General features: G+C 42.6%; 1 protein-coding gene across 1 annotated transcript in view; it reads left to right on the top strand.

Moving 5' to 3' along the window:
- LOC144765217 (butyrophilin subfamily 1 member A1-like) overlaps positions 1 to 16,679 on the top strand; it is an 84,253-nt gene that overhangs the window by 11,557 nt on the left and 56,017 nt on the right. Inside the window, exons 2-3 of the mRNA XM_078650318.1 lie at positions 1,572 to 1,639; positions 4,198 to 4,218. Of these exons, the coding sequence (XP_078506444.1) occupies positions 1,572 to 1,639; positions 4,198 to 4,218 (89 nt within the window). The remainder of the gene's footprint in view (positions 1 to 1,571; positions 1,640 to 4,197; positions 4,219 to 16,679) is intronic.

The following is a 16,679-nucleotide window of genomic DNA, read 5'->3' as shown; positions in this document are numbered from 1 at the left end:
GCCTCCGGGTCACGGGGGAGGCTTCGGCCTATCGGTGGTGGGGCGGCCGCGCGCGTCATCGCCAGGCGACACGCCCCACCACCGACAGGCCGGGGGAAGGGGGGGCGCCGCACTGCCATGTGGGCGGGGGGGCCGAGCGGCCCCTCCTTTTCATTAACCCCAACAACTATTTTGTTGGGGATCCAAGACAAGGTTAATAGGAAAAGTGGTGGAGCATTTATTTTTGTAGCTATGACAGTTTTACGCATCTGTATAGCCTATGCATGGATAGATCTAAATCCCCCACTGTTCTCCTACTGGCTGGCCCGATTGGTCATGACATGTCATCTTGAGAGCCATTAATGCAAAGAAATGCATTCGGGGGAAAAAAAGGGTCTCATTATATGGGATCCTCTAACTGTGTGGCAAAACCAAGTATAGAAGGAGCGGTTTTTGAAAGTTATGCTCTTTCCCGTTTTTCTATTTTTTTCTCTTGTTGTTTTTGTTTTTTTGATGGTGAAGAAATTCCTTACTTTCATTTCTGATTGACTTAATTTCTAGAACTTGGATTTGAAAATAGTGGTAGCTGGTTTTTTGTTATCAAGTGCCTAACTCTTTGTATAACGTTGGGGTCTCTGGGGGTAGGGTGGGGGGGTGACAGGTATTGACTTGATTTCATCACTGTATTTTTCTATGGTGGCAAATAAAATTTAAAATGTAAAAAAATAAAGTTATTATATGGAAGGAGGCGGGGCAGAGAAGGGACTATCATGCCGCACTCCTGCAACAACAGGTATTCATAGATTTTCGTTTTCAATACACCATTAAAAAAGTAATTGCCACTGTAAAAAACAAAATACAACCTTTTATGATGAACTGTTTTACTAAGTAATTCTCAGTCTCTCCGGGAATCACCATCACTTTGCTCCTTTCCCAGATGAAGTCGTGCACCGCTTCCAAGGGGGATTCGTTTTCACTCAATAGTTCCCGCCACTCAGATTCTCCGGGTACAGGAACAGATTTTTAGCAGTGATTAATTTTTTTTTTTAAATGCCAGCGCGCTTGTCAGGAGGCCACTGCAGCTCGCTCTATCCTGCGCTAGCAATAACCACTAACCATTACACTTTTACAAAGATGACAATTTGAACTATTCCAGGCCGCCCAAAGCTTAAGAATGGCTTGGGTGGCTGGTTTAAGCCATTTTCAATGAGTACATAATTATTAAACAACTGTTGTGCTCATTTCAAGATTAGACTGTGCCTCCAAGTGGTGCACCGTCATAAGTATCCGTGCCGACAATTAAGTGCCTTTGCCGAGCACGGAAACCACCGGCTCAAATTAAGAACTGATCAAATCATGTGGTTTTGCAAGCAACTTACTAATGTTGCACCTGCAGTTTCCATATTGTAAGAGGTGTTTTCTTTGCTTACAAGCTAGGATTATGTTTGAAGATGTCTATAGCAAGTTACTGAAAACTTCACCTGTAAAATGCCCAGCTTTCTTACTTCAGTCAGACTCCATTTTTAGCTCAGAGTTTACGAGGTTCGACTCATTTTACAAACACTGTCTGCTTTTTTCCCCCTCTTTCTCAGGATGTTGGCGAATTCTCTTGTCCTCTGTTTACTCATTGGTTCCATCCTCCAATGTTCCTTGTGTGACGGTACGTATGCTGTTTCCTTTTTCTATAGTACTAACAAATGAATGACTTGGTCTGTGTCATTTGGCAGTGTCTTCAGTCATTGTGAGTGCGTGGATGTGAGTGGACAAGAGTTATAAGGACCGTATATGCCCATCGCCTAGACACTCTCCAGGTTCAACTATTCTCCCCCCCCACCCCCTCCCCAGTCTGTCCACTACAATGACTAAATCATTCTCAGTTATTGGAAAATAGATGCAAGCTTGCCATACATAGTACAAGTGCTGGAAGTGGGAAAAAATGACTCCAGGAACCCATAAAATGGGAGCCAAGATGTGGCAGAGGAAAGGGGTTGAGACTGACAGTTAACTTGTGCATTTATGTTTTTTAACAACCTGCAGCAAATAAACTGCCTGCAAGGTCTATTGTAGTAGAACATCTGTTGTAGCTTACTTAATCGGTCACAAGGAGGCTACATTTAAAATATGCGGCATGGTTAAGTCAGTTGCATGGTGGTTGAATTGGAAATAGAGAAGTAGAGGTACTCCTTGTCCTAGTGTAACTCTTTGCTGCCGGGCAGTGCCAAAACTCCTATTTAATGCATTTGAGAAGTGTTGGTATTATCTGTTCCAAATTAAATAAGTGCAAAAAAAAAAGTGGAGGTACTGTGTGCCTGGTAGTACCTTCCCATTTAAAGCACTGACTGCTGCTGGCCTGTAACCGCTCGTGCCGCAAGGAGTGAGCTGGGGCTGGCAGTCTCTACTGGTATGATACGACCTGAACTAGATATTATGACCCTGCGTAGACTCTTGGTCCCAATTTCACTAGCCTGGTTTATTTGGGGTAATTGTCTGGTCTGTATACATTTCCTTGGTTGGGGATACACTCTTGCGCAAATGGCATTGATTTGTTAATATGTAGTCCATACATTAATATCTCGTGGAGAAATACTCTGAAAAGCCTTGTCTTTAAAAACACATCCGCTAGTGTGAATGGAACCTGACCTATCTCTTTTTTACCTTGCACGAGATGAAGCCATGAGTTTTACAAGTAAGATTGACTATACATACGTGTGCTGTTAAATGAAGGAAGGGATGAAAAGTGATCACTAACTCGGGCACCTTTGATCTGGTTGGATTTCTTCATTGCACTACAAATAGCATCCCATGTTGCTTGAATTAAAAATGGCTGCACCTTTGTAAAACATTTTATCTTTGGAAACATCAGTATTGCTGCTAACCTGTGTTTGAGTAAACACTGAATGCAATGAACATCGTCATCAACATGGCTGCCATTGCAGGCGGCCTAGTGGGTACCACGCTCTGTGACTGCATCAAAATGTGGACCTTTTTAAAGGGTTTTAAGAGCCATCCAGCAATTCTCAGGGTAAAAAGCAGCTAGATCGTCTCTTTTGTATTCTTCAAATTTGTCATGCTGCTCCAGAAATACTATTGACATGTTTTATGAGGGTCTCTAAGCATGGAAGTCATCCAAGGTGCTGTATCCTTCCTTGCTTCCTGTCCTGATTTCAGCATGGCGTAATGATGGGTGTTATGGAAATGCACCAATAACACATGGCAAAGGATGCGTGGCTATGGGCACTGCTTGTCCTGCTGGCTTCCCTGCTCTATTCCCTGCCTCCATGATACATCCCCTGTGCAGCTCTTTCCTTACATCAAGAAAATGGGCCTCCCCTGTACCATATTGGTCAACTGATCCTATATATTTTTTCAAAACTAAGAGTTTTCTTATGTTTTGTGAAACATGTTTAACTTGCTTAGATTTTTGGTCTCCATATCATTAAGCTAATTTAGGGGCTCATTATGATCGCGGACGGACTTGAGTCCCTCCGCGACCATCGAGGAGGAGGGAACCTCCGCATGGCCTGCAGGGTTCCCTCCTCTCCAATTAGGATGTGACCGCCACCCTGGCAGTCACATCCTCTATTTTTAACATTGCGGCGGGTGCAGCTTCAAGCTGCACCCGCCGCAATGTTAAAAATGCATACATTTCATTTGTATGCAGAAAGCGGCAGGCACCGCGCGGTGCCTGCCGATTACTGCATACAAATGCAGGGGGGTACCATAGGTACCCCCCATATGCACCCCCCACCCCCCCTTCACCCAGGGGGCCCGCAACGGGTCCCCGCAGTGAAGCTCCGTATGCTTTTCCACGGCGGAAAGCCCGCCGTGGAAAAGCATTTCTGTTTGGGCATCCTAATATGGCTGGCTGTGTCTGAGAGACACCGCCACCATATTAGGGCTTTTCCGCCACGGTTGTAAGCCAACCGCGGCGGAAAAGCTGCGGACGTAAACCTGGACCCACCAGCCATCCTAATGTGGCGGTGGGTCTTTGGTGGGTCCGCTGTGGTTTTTCACTTCACTTTCTTGGTTGTGAATATTGTGAATACACTTTCTTGCACACAGATCAATATTTTACTGTGCTATTCATATAGTCAAAAGAATATTTACCATGTGGGGGAAATGATCGGAAAGTCTTCTCCAACACAAATGGCTTTGAAAACACATAAGTATCTGCTGTAGTGAATGTAACATAACCTATTTTTTTTTAACCTTCTGCAGATTCCAACAGCAAAGCCACAGGTAAGACTCACGTAACTGACGTAAGCTGGTAAAGGGTGGGGCTGAAGAGAAGGGACCATTAACTCAAGCTGCTTTTGTTCTGCTTTGATTTCTTCATTGTGCTTCAAATAGCAACGTTTTTGAGTGAGTTCAAAATGACTGTGTCTACGTGCAATGTTGTCTTTTGAAACGCCACAATGCTACTGTGCATGTGGTTGCAGTGTTCATTTATTTTTTATATAACTGTAGGAAGTGGTAGGGATGTTAGTTGCAGGAGACTCATGCTCCCGTACATAATTCAATAGATGCTGCACAATAATCAACTGATATCTGTTCACCAACATTTACCTTCCCAGCACAAACAGATACTGGTAGCTACTTTGCTAAAAACACAAGCCCTAGACTTCACAATAATATGGGCCAAATTACAAGGCTGGCGGTCCGAGGACTGGCAGACCCATGGTGCTTGGCGGTGGCGGTCCAGCCACTACCACACTTGTGATAAGACCACAACATTATGAGCTGGGCGATCGAACCACCCTGGGACCGCCATTCCCTGGAGGTGGTGCGGCGGCCAGTGGGTCCTGCCAAGCAAATTACGGGTTTCCTCTCTGCCGGTGGTGAGGTTTCTACTCCCTGGCAACCCAGGTCGGAGAGGAAACAAAGGGGGACCTAGAGGGCCTCCCTGAGCCTCCTTCGCTTCTGCATGCACATAGGGGGGTGTAACATGTGCCGCCCTGTGTGCATGCACCAGAGTTCCTGCATGGCATGGATGGACTATACTGTAAGGGGTTCCCATTGCAGTGCCTCTTTTGAAAGATTCACCATCCTGGGAACGCCACGCCGCCTGCCTGATTACAAATAGCTTGTAATCTGGCAGGTGGCGGCGAATCTCAGCGGTGTGAGGCTGCGGCGGTGGTGTACCGGCCGCCTCTGCACCACCGAAACTCTTAATCGGGCCTCAAATGATTCCCCACCCCCCAAGTAAGTCATTTCCCTTTCCATCACTGAAGAAAACCACCCGGCAGTGACCATGTAAATAAGAAAATCATTTTCCTAAATATCTGCCAATCAGATGTTCACCTCATTGCAAGTCATTATCGCTGTCTGTCCTGGATAAATGTCTCCTTTATTCAAGGTTAAGAACTATAGTTGCACATACTCCTTCTCATTGGTTGCTTTCCACCTGATTAACAGCACCACATCTCTGCAAGCCCCATAGGACGAAATTACTTGATAGTGCTAGGATATATGTGCCAATTCAATGAACTGTGGCTACAGGAAATAGTTTTGCACCCATACGCACTGTGACATGAGTCTTCTACTTCTTTTTAGATGAGTGGCGTCACTGTAATTGATACTACTGCACAAGTCTTTTCCAAATCTACTCTACCCACATATAAAGACTCTCTGTAATGCTACCTGGTTGTTTTAATCAGTTGATAAGCCTTGTGTTAGTGGAGTGCTGAGATACAACTACTGGTGTGAGTCATTTGCGCTATATTAAGCTATAATAACATACATTCACAAGTGACACCCAACCTTTCCTCCAGGCGGGTTCAGAAGATGTGTAGATGGTGGTTAGCTGTGTCTCTACTGAATCTAACCAATGAAACTCTAGTTGAAAGGCCATAAACACCACAAAAGGACCGAATGATTGTTGCCAAGTGTCTACTTTCTGCCACCCAAATAATGTTTCTCTAGCACCCTCACAAGGTGTGTTTAACTTTAAACTATCATGGTTCTGCACACCAAAACAATTCACGGTAACAATCTCGTCTTAAATATCTAGAGATATTAGTAAATAAAGGGGCAGAGAACATGGTCGCAGATAATATGGGTCCCTTAATTTCCCAGATGCAGCGAGACTTCGACAAATGGAAATCTTTGGGTTTATCTCTATGGGGTAGAGTCCAAGTTGTGAAAATGGTCACGCTTTCCCGTTTTCTTTACACACTTGGGATGCTTCCACTTATTATCCCCTTATCTACCCTATGCCACATTGATTCTAAAATTAAATCCTTTATCTGGGGGTCCATGAAGCCCCGTTTAGCGATACACAAACTTAAAGCACATCACTCTACAGTAGGATTGAGTCTCCCCTCCATTGAGCACTACTCTATGGCCTTACACTTGTCCCAGTTATCGTATTTGGTGGCGGATGTCTCTAGTGCACCACAATGGGTGCATGTAGAGAGATATTTGCTATCAGCTGACATGGGTTTATCGGCCTTATATGGCACAGGCACCAGTCGTTCGGACCCTCACCATCCTTTATTGGCTGAAATGTGCAAGGTTTGGCAAAAAGCACATAGAATAAAGCCCCAATTTGGAATAATGCAGGTATCCGAATCAAAGGTAAAGCTATTCTCTGGCCTCAATGGCAAGCAGCTGGAATTGTCACATTAGAACAACTTTTGCACGATGGTAATTTTAAGTCATTTGATTCCTTAGCAAATGAGTTTGGAATTTCATTGCATCAAAAACAAAATTATATACAGCTTAAAACTTGTCTTAAAAAAATTCTTGGTGCACCTCCTTATGTTCTGCAAATTTCACCTCTAATATCTTAATCTATTTGGGGGAAATGTAAGGGAGTTACATCAGGAATATATAAAATATTCACATCACAATTATTCTCTCATCCCATGACTAATCATCTTAAAGACAAATGGCAATCACGATTATCAATTGCTTATAGTGATCAAGAATGGACGGATTTACTGCTCAATTTAGCTAAAGGTACAAGAGAAGCCAGATTAAAATTCTGTTTATTTAAACTACTTCATGATTGGCATTGGTCTCCAGTAAAACTGAACAAAGCAGGATTACTTCCACATACTAATTGTTGGAGATGTGATAGCTATGGCTGCGATATCATACATATTTTATGTAGTTGTCCCTTGATTCAATCTTATTGGAACTATATTGGACAGACGTTATGTCGTATTATCTCATTGCAATTACCATTTTCAGTTCAAAAATTATTTTGCATGATTTTAGAATATTTCCACATCTTTCCAAACCTCAGAGTAGACTTATGCACACCGCATTAGCCACTGCTAAAATTTGCATACTTGGATTATGGAAATCTCCATCTCCACCTTCACCAGAAATTTGGCTTACAGCAATGATACAAACTGCCTCCCATGAAAGACTTATATATAATATAAATAATCAACTGGATTTGTTTAATCAAATCTGGGCTCCTTTCCTCACCATGGATGATGTTTCTATGGGAAATCATCCTTCTACCTCCTTTACAACACACTTCTTCACCTTAACTCATCTATTATACTTTATTTTCATTTCTTCTTCTTCTCTATTACAATTTATTTGCTACTGTTATTAGATATATTTGCAGCTCTGTTTTCAATTGTACTGATATTATGATATGTAGATCATAATAGATTTCGGCTTCCACACTTAGACTGATGACATTGTCTTCTTTCACATTATGTACATATAGCTTTCTTATCCTCTTCTTTTAATTTTATATTGTATAGTATAGATATTTTCTGATTTGTCACGATCCATGGCTTTCTCACTTTCAATGCAATGTTTTACTGATGGTGCTCTTCAGTTAATGAATGTCTGAATAACTTTATTGTATAATATATCATATATTTATTCTCTTTTTCATAACATATTGGAATACGATGTTTATGTAATTTGGTATTTATTTCATGGATGGATTGAGATATTGTTATATTTATATATGAAATTGTCTTTAAATATGAAATGCTAATAAAAAATTATAACACAAAACAATTCACGGTATCCTGCTTTGGACACTGAAGCATACATCCAACTCTTCCTCATTTCCAATTAATTTAAAACCTCCAATCTCCCCATACTAACTTTCAGCATTCACTATTTGAACTCTTTATCATTGGGATTACAAGAGCCACTGTGCATTCTCTGAAATAAAGTTTTGGAGCCTACACTGGCAAGAGGAATACACCTCACACACTGCATTTATATGCATTGGCTTTCCATCAGCACGTGTAATAGCTGTAAATTGCATTTTTCATGCATCCATGCTTGTGTGTTGCTGCAAAATTACACATGCTACGAGTGATTCATTTGAATATTTTTTTAATGTAGTAATCTACCTTATTTATACACATGTCACCCCCTACGGTCTCCCCTAAGTGCCCCAGGGGTAGGGTGCCTTGTAACTATAAGTAGGAATGATTTAAAATGTTTTATAAGCCCTGGTGAGGAAAAATCTGTCAATTTGATTTCCCCCATTGTAGATAATGAGCTCCATAAGCTAGCATTGGAATATTTTATTTAAGTATAAATATTAATAGGAGCGAGATAAAATATCATTCAAGGTATCAAGATGTTAGTTATGATAAATCCATCAACTTGCCGCTGTTAGATTTATAATAACTAAAACAGAAAATACGTTATTAAACTTTATTTTCTGTAAGTCAAAATCCAGCCTTCCAGCTGCTCTCTCCTGATTGGCTAGCCTCTGCCAGGCTGAGCCAAGCTGTTTTAACACCTTCACTGCGGCGGCTATTCCGCCGCAGTGCTAAAGAATTTGGGCGGCCGCGCGGCGCTCGCATGCTCGTGACGGAGCCGCTCCGTCACGAGCGTCGGTTGAGTTGTGCTCGTGACGGAGCGGTTCCGTCACGGCCCGCCCCGCTCAATAGAACGCTCAGCGCAGGCGCGGAATTCGTGCCGCGCATGAACGTTCTATCGAGCTGGGCGGGCCATGACGGAACCGCTCCGTCACCAGCACAGCTCAACCGACGCTGGTGACGGAGCGGTTCCGTCACCAGCACCGGAAGGGTTAAATAGGTGTGAAGCAGCCTGCTAGAGCCAATGAATTTCCTATGGGAGGAGAGCTGCAGCTGTAGAAGCTACAGGCAGGAAGGGGAGTGGAGCTGCCAAACTGGTCTTCAAAGGGAGAATGACACTTTAGGCCAGCACAGGCTCACCCGCACATCCTCCACTCCCAACAATACAGGAGCCCCGATTAGATTAGGAAAGAGGATGGAAGGGGAGTGTTAGGGAATCTTCGTCATGCCAGTGGGTTGGCTTAGCCTCATGCAACCTCCAAGGAAAGACGTAACTCCATTTTGGATTTTGGAAGAATGGTGCCTCCTGGGGCAAGAATATACCACACTTTGGAGGAAATGCTCATACACCTGGGTGGCAAACAGCTTCCCATTGGTCCGGGGTGTCCCCTGCTTGATACCCAGGAACACTGCATAAAAATGGAAGAGTTTCCAAGCAACTCAGATCTTCTGTCTGAAACTCCAAGGAGAAGGACTGCTGTGTTGGAAACCTGATCTGCACCCCAAAGGTCTGCATTCCATAGGACTGCACCTGCTGCGCCTTCTGGGACTACAGTCCTAAGAACTTTGCTTTGACTCAAGAAGGATTAAAGAGGGGAATTCCTGCAAGCTACAGGTGAACTAAGCCCACCTGCATCATCTCCACTAATACGTCCCCATCCTGGAGTACATCCAGTGTACGTTTTAGGATTTGGCCAGATGCATTGTGGGAATTGTAGTCCCAACACCCCAAGGGCCATCTCTAAGATTCTAGACCCCTGGATTGGTGTTGTGGATTCTTTGAACCCTGAAGAAGACCTTCTGGAAGAAGATCTAGAAGTTTGGGAACTTTTTGGTAAAATGCTCCATAAGGTGACTGACTCTACGTCGAGAGTCAAGCTGGCAACCTTCAAACGTGACCCAGCCTGGATTTCAGGTTTGTCCTGCTGAAAGCTCCATACTTTCAGGATATGAACGAGGCTCACAGAAAACCAAGCCGATTAGGTTGAATGGAATCCGGCCTAAAGATAAGCCTCCCTCTACATTGAGAGAAAAAGCTTCAGAAAAACTAACTGCAAAGGTAAAATTTTGAACAAGGCCTCCCGCTTAGTGCATCCAACCAGGGCTCCATCACGGTTGGCCTCAAACTTTGACTTTGTCCCAGTCAAGTGCAACCAGATGTCCCAATTTGGCACTATGTGTTTTTAAGAACTAGAAAGTGTTTTTTCTCTAAAAATTCATATCTCCAGGCGTCTATTGGTTCATACAAATATAACCTATGTTTTTAAATTGGTATGGGATTTTTATAGTGTTATGTCTTACTTATTTAATGTATTGGTGATTTTAAATGCTTTACACTCCTGTCTCCTATGTTACGCCTGCCTGCTCGTTGCCAGCTGCCAAGGGTTAAGCAAGGGAATAATTTATTGAGACCTTGACTGAACCTTTGATTGTGTTCGTGGCCTCAATGATAGTGGTAAGTCACTACTTATCACTATTAATAATCACCTTTCCAACAATCCGTTAGTGTGTAAATATGACAATGGGCAACAGGACATTGCAATGGTTTCCACCTGTGCATTACCATGCTAATTAAGTGAACATTTCCTTGTGCCTCCATTGCATAAACCTGTGTCACATCATGCAAACAGTGCAGTGCTCCCCTGTGGTCTATCACTGTATTCAAGGGACAGCTAGTCTTGGTTCCTGGTCTTCAATATGCCTTATGTTACTTGCTTTCCACTTGACATGGCTACATGATCGGCCCATGGGGTCAGAGTGAGATTAGCGACCAACGACCATCTGGTGAAACGTCTCTCAAATTCATAATAATCCTCCCTTTTTGATACCAAGACTCACTTCCTTCTCTTTTATAGCCGGTCTATTAAATGTGAGCACTAGACTGCTAGTGTAACTTTCTTTCATTAGTCCAGAGGAAGGGTCTCCACCCTTTTCTACATTAAGTGCTACTTATGTTCAATGAAATCATTTCAAGCTACTATGATAATTAATGTTCTCATGGTAACCACATCAGACAAGATTACATTAGTGGCCACCATCTACAAAACTGCTAGCTAGTAGTGATCACCCAGTGTATCGGGCAGGGTTGCCTACCGCAACGTGGAATTCTTAGTCAATTGCTTCCACATGGGTAATATGTTAACTGCGTTGGTGGCAGGGGCATTGCAGCCATGGCTATGTTAGAGCATCTGGTGCTGGGGAGACAAATTACTATCATTCAAATATCACTATAAATAGAAATTAAACCATTTTTCTCCAAACATCTGCTAACGTTTTCTGAAAATACAGTTTCTTGTCAAACACACTCTTAATTTTGGTATACATATATTTCGGCAACCAGGCAAAAACTCCCAATTTAGTAGGGTGGGAAGCACACTTGAGAGCTACTTCCAGGTAGCTGTAGAGTTTTAAAGAGACTAGGCTTCAAGATAAAATAGATGTAATTGGTCCTAACCATCGTCTGAACATAATTTCTTTCAAATCAATTAACTTTATTTGGAGGCATTGAGCATCCATAAAATCATCGCACAGTGCAAAACGAGCATAAAAATGCAATTCATAGCATAGGAATTAAAGATATGCATAGAAATACAAACATAGTGAGATTATAAAAGAGCAATATGATTTAAAACCGTATAGATGCACATACACGTGCAGCAGATTTTAAGGACCCAATATGCAAAACACCTTCCACGTTCGTTTATAACAATAACAATCTAAAAGAGGTCTACATTTGCCAATATTGGAACCGTATTTTTTAAAAAGCGGGTTAACATGTCTTTCTTTCAAACACCTGTACAGACCAGCCGTTTATACAGGTGCTTCTGTGCTACAACACACATTCTGAATTACTCTGTGCAATTGCATTGCCACTATGAAGCTAGTGCCAAATATTTAATTTAGTCTTTTCGCCAACTGAGCTAAATGATCCCACCCATCACCGTTTTGTATACTTCAGTGTGATCCCATAGTGCAATGGATATCCCCAGATATGTGTCTCGTTCTCACTGTGCCACTGAAACCAAGCCATACCAGACTGCAGAGCTCCAATCAGGGCAAAACTTTAGGTTGATTTTGTTCTGGTTAAGGGAGGAACTGGCCTGGCATTTGGGCTGGACTGTTCCTACTGGAGGAGAGTAAAGCCTGATTTGGAAATGCTGGGTCCAAACTGAAATGGCATTATATAAGCAAAGTAATTGACAGGGATTTGACCCAGAGTAATTACCAGTGACTGGAATTAATTCAAGTATTCCACACAGAACTCTGTTTTTGTAAACATTTAGAGGAATATGCTGCACATCGGAGGTACCAGATTCTGGCGTGGTTTAAGATCGTGGGGAATAATCTACCCTTCCGAAATCACTTTTAAAGATGAGACCAATTTAAGAAAGTGACCCTATATGACAACAGTGAATGTTCGATTGTAGATGCCTCCATTGAGTCCAGATCAGGAAAGCAAAGATGTCCAGGATTTCAAACCCTGTAATTAATTTAGGGGGTAAAAACTGATTTCAGATTTACTAGCAATTTCAAATGAACAGTCTCAAGCCTTTTGAGACTTTGCGGATGTAAGAACCATCCACTGATGGGATAGGGAGTTCGGAGGGTTATGGTCACCCTAAATGGATAAAAGGCCAGAACGGCAATGATGATCCATGCTGTTGACTCTACCCTGGCGGGGATTGCTATGTTCTTAAACCTCTTCTGTGGATAATGCTTACCTGATTTAGGGATTTCTGAGACCAGTCGTGTCTGAGACATCAGACTTGCAACAACAACAACTTTGTGCTGACATCGCTGTCTATTATCCCTCTGGGTATTCATCCCAGTGATCCAACGACAAGAAGAGATATATCTCAGTGGCCTAGCTTCCATGGGAAGATCCTCTGTAACAGCTCTAAGTGCCATTAGTCGCATGTGCAAGTTCTTCTATGCCTAGATGTGAAATGGTCAGAGGTTGACGGGTTGGCAGTCTGTTAACCTTCAAGTCTACCATAAGAACGCTAGGTAGTATCATTTCACTACATATCTTCCAAGCACGTGACTGTGCTGACTTCGCCCTGTTCTAATGCCCTCTTTATATGTACTCACTATACAGCCAGCTCATTATTGAATACAATTCAGACTGGGTCTTTTATCCAAACCTCTCTTGCACAGATTAAGGTTCTTGGCTGATTTTTAGCTCTTGGTGGACAACCTAAGCAATGGCTGCACAAGTGGTTGAAAACCTTACGTCTGTAGACTTCATCCAGCACGTTGCATCATCTAGTCTCATGCAGCATGTTACAATCTGAATCTTGTATTCAAATGCAGCACTAGTACTCCTGAGTAAAAGATTCAACCTAAATCTTGGCCAACCTATGTTTAAAATCCAATTTTAAACATACAAGATTAATACCTATTTATACGGGAAAGCAAATTAAACTCCTATGTCGAAGGGCGTTTTTGTAGTCTGTTTAACCCCTTCCCTGGGGGCTAATTCCCCCGCGGCGCTGGGGGGAGGGGGGTGCCGCAGCGCCACCATGCTTGTGACGAGCTTGGCTCATCACGCTGCACGGTGGCGCTGTGCTCATGACGAGCTGAGCTCGTCATGACCACGCCCATTTAATGGAACGCTCAGCACCGCGGGGGAATTAGCCCAGCGGGTCTTGACGAGCTCAGCTCATCATGAGCACACGTCCACCATGCCTCATGAAAAGCTGAGCTCATCATGAGCACGGAAGGAGTTAATAAAGAATGACCAATTATTCAAAATCCATTCATCCGCCTTTGTCAAACTCTGTTGCTCTCCTTCATGTCTCCAATCCCAAAATATCTATCAACTCTGGACACTGAACTTTATACAGCTTTAAAAACTAAACTCCGCGGCCATGGTTGTCAGCAAGTAGCACATCTCGGAGACTGAAAACATGAAAACATTAGACCAGAAACTGGAACATAGGTGAGGGATGTAGCTGATTGAATTGTACAATGCCAGTAAGAGAGCACATCATAAAGCATCCTGAAAGCCAAGAAATCCTCGCCAGTCTGCATACAAATTTCCAAAACAAAAAGTTCATCTATCTCTGCTCCTTTCTGGAAAGTTTTGGTTTTTACCTTTTCATCAACCATGGGCAAAGAAAAAGGGAAGACGGTCTTAAAACATTGATCTCTCCTGTCAATTACCTTAGAAGCCTTTGCTCTCTGATACTGACAAAACAGCTGAATGGAATTGCACCAAATTTGGCATAAGGCTAGAACTTTACTCAGTGGGATTTTTATGTTAATCCGTTCAGCAATTTTGGAAAAATGTGTTTAAAGAGGTGCTCAGGTTGGACTTGAAGGGGTCAAAAATTTACCCTGGGTGCAGCAAGAGAGTTAACTGAATAGCCATAGCCAAAGATAAAAGTGACATTATAGTTACTTATAGTAACAAGATCTTCCCTTATGTTAAAAAACTGAAATTCACTAAAGTTAAAATACCAAAGGTTAAAGTACCATTAATTCGGTGTACAAGTAAGATTAAACTGTTTTAAAACAAAAAACAACCACTTGAATTCCACAGCTAAAGTTTAATGTGTGGACTACAACATCCGTCGCTGCCATGTACTTCTTATGACCTCATGTTACATCACTCCTGAACTTTTTCAGTGACATCATTGATGACATTTCAAATGACATCATTGATGGCATACTGATACTATTGATTTTTATTTATTTATAAAGTTTTATATAGCGCGAACAAGATCCCAAAGGATATCAGAGCGCTTTACATTAGGATGGAAGGAAGGACATGAATGCAATATTGACATCAAGTAGGAGTAGAAAAACAGGAATGATCATAGATTACAGGGCAATTGCACCATGGAGGCTAGTACAATAAACCGGTGTAAGCAGGCAATAAAGGGGGTCACAGTATGCGGTAAAGAAGAGCAGTATCAAGTGATGGTACAATGGTAGTAGGAGCAATGTCTTCGAGGAGGTGAGCCTAGCCTACTTAAGATAAGAATTTATTCATTAGGAATCTTTATGCTTCCAATTTGAATGCCATCGTTGAGGAGATTCGGTGTACTTCCAGTGGAACAGAGGTCCATATCTTAGGGGCAGCGGCAGAAAAGGCTCGGTGACCAGTTCTCTTTTTGCTAGGGGTGAGTGGTTTCAAGAGGAAAGTATTGGCGCTTCTTGAGGCTCTTACACCACAGGATAGTTCAAAATTCCTAGGTAACTTACGCAAAAACTTGGAGTGAAGGGCTTTCTGCGCTAGAACGGCATTCTTTAAGAGATTTTAGGACTGGGGATATGTGCTCATTTCATTTGGTGCCTGTAACCAGTCTAGCCGCAGTGTTCAGTGATGCCCTTAGTGGAGCTAGGGTGTATTTGGGAAGGCCACAGAGGGTAGCACTGACATAGTCTAGCCTCAGCAAGACAAGCGATTGGACCACCTGCCTGAAATCATTTTGCGGAAGCAAAGGTTTTATATTTCTCAGTGTCCTCATCAAGTGGTGTGCTCCCTTACACACATTGCTGATATGAATTTTCATATTCAGATGCTTGTTCATGGTGACTCAGAGCGATTTGGCTGAGTCTATGATGAGAAGAGTGCAGATGAAAGCAGTGAGGTGACTCAGCCAAAGGTCTAGCTTGGGGATGTAGTTCGAAGGGAACATGAGCAGGAATTCAGTTTTGGAGGTGTTGAGCAGGAGATAGTTTTCAGTTAACCAGTTTTGAGTAGATGTTAGGGTAGTGTTGAGTGAGATGATGTTTTCAGGGGATGATATTTTCAAATAGAGCTGCATATTGTCCACTTACATATGGAAGAGAATGTTCATAGAATTTAGTGAGTTAGTTAATGGTTCCAAGAAAAAGTTGAAGAGACTAGGAGATAGGGCGGACCCTTGGGGGACCCCCATGAGTACTGGAGAAGGCAGGGAGAGAGAGTAGTTTGCCTTGACTCTTGACGACCATGATGACATTGTAGTCATATACAGTATAGAGTTAGAGAGTGTACTGAGTGTACATGTGTTTCCATAGCATGGAAACCATGTAAGCCTTTGAGGAAAGTGTAATTGTGCATGTTGAAAGTTATATGGTGCACCAGTTCCAAATTACTGAAGTTTGGAGTGGAAGTATTAGTCCATGTTAAACAAGGTAAAGGCAGAGCTTTCTTGATGTGGGTTGCAGAGGTCTGTTGGAAAGTGGTTTGAGACTTTAAGCTCAAGCCTGTTCCGAAAAAGTCTATGTGACAGGTCAAATCTGCTGTTGGCATTAGATTACCCACAATGGGATATCTGGGCACGTGCCGACGTTAAACATCTACAGATTATAAAAGTCCTCAATACATAGAATTCGTCTATACCACTGTATTAAAACTATTCATTTCCAGCCTGGAGATGGGCTAGTTGTGAAGACGCTTGTAATATCCAAGATTTTCAATATAGGGGTCCCAAGAGCTAAACGGAACATGACCTAGATACTGCATAGAGATCTGGTTCTGGCGAAGCAGCTTTTGTTGGCTGAGCAAATGTTGGGTGAGACCATGTAGCGGCCCCAGATTAAAGAGAGATTGTGCGAGTTGAGCAATTTATGATCAGTAGCCGATATAGAGCTTTGTTTTATTGCTTCTAACCAAATCGTATGGTGGCGGTGCTGCAAGATGGGTGTGTCTGGGGAGTTCTTGTGACAAGTTCTTGT

Source organism: Lissotriton helveticus, chromosome 1_1 (genome assembly GCF_964261635.1).
Source record: "Lissotriton helveticus chromosome 1_1, aLisHel1.1, whole genome shotgun sequence".
Taxonomy (NCBI): domain Eukaryota; kingdom Metazoa; phylum Chordata; class Amphibia; order Caudata; family Salamandridae; genus Lissotriton; species Lissotriton helveticus.
This window is presented reverse-complemented; position numbering and strand designations above follow the sequence as displayed.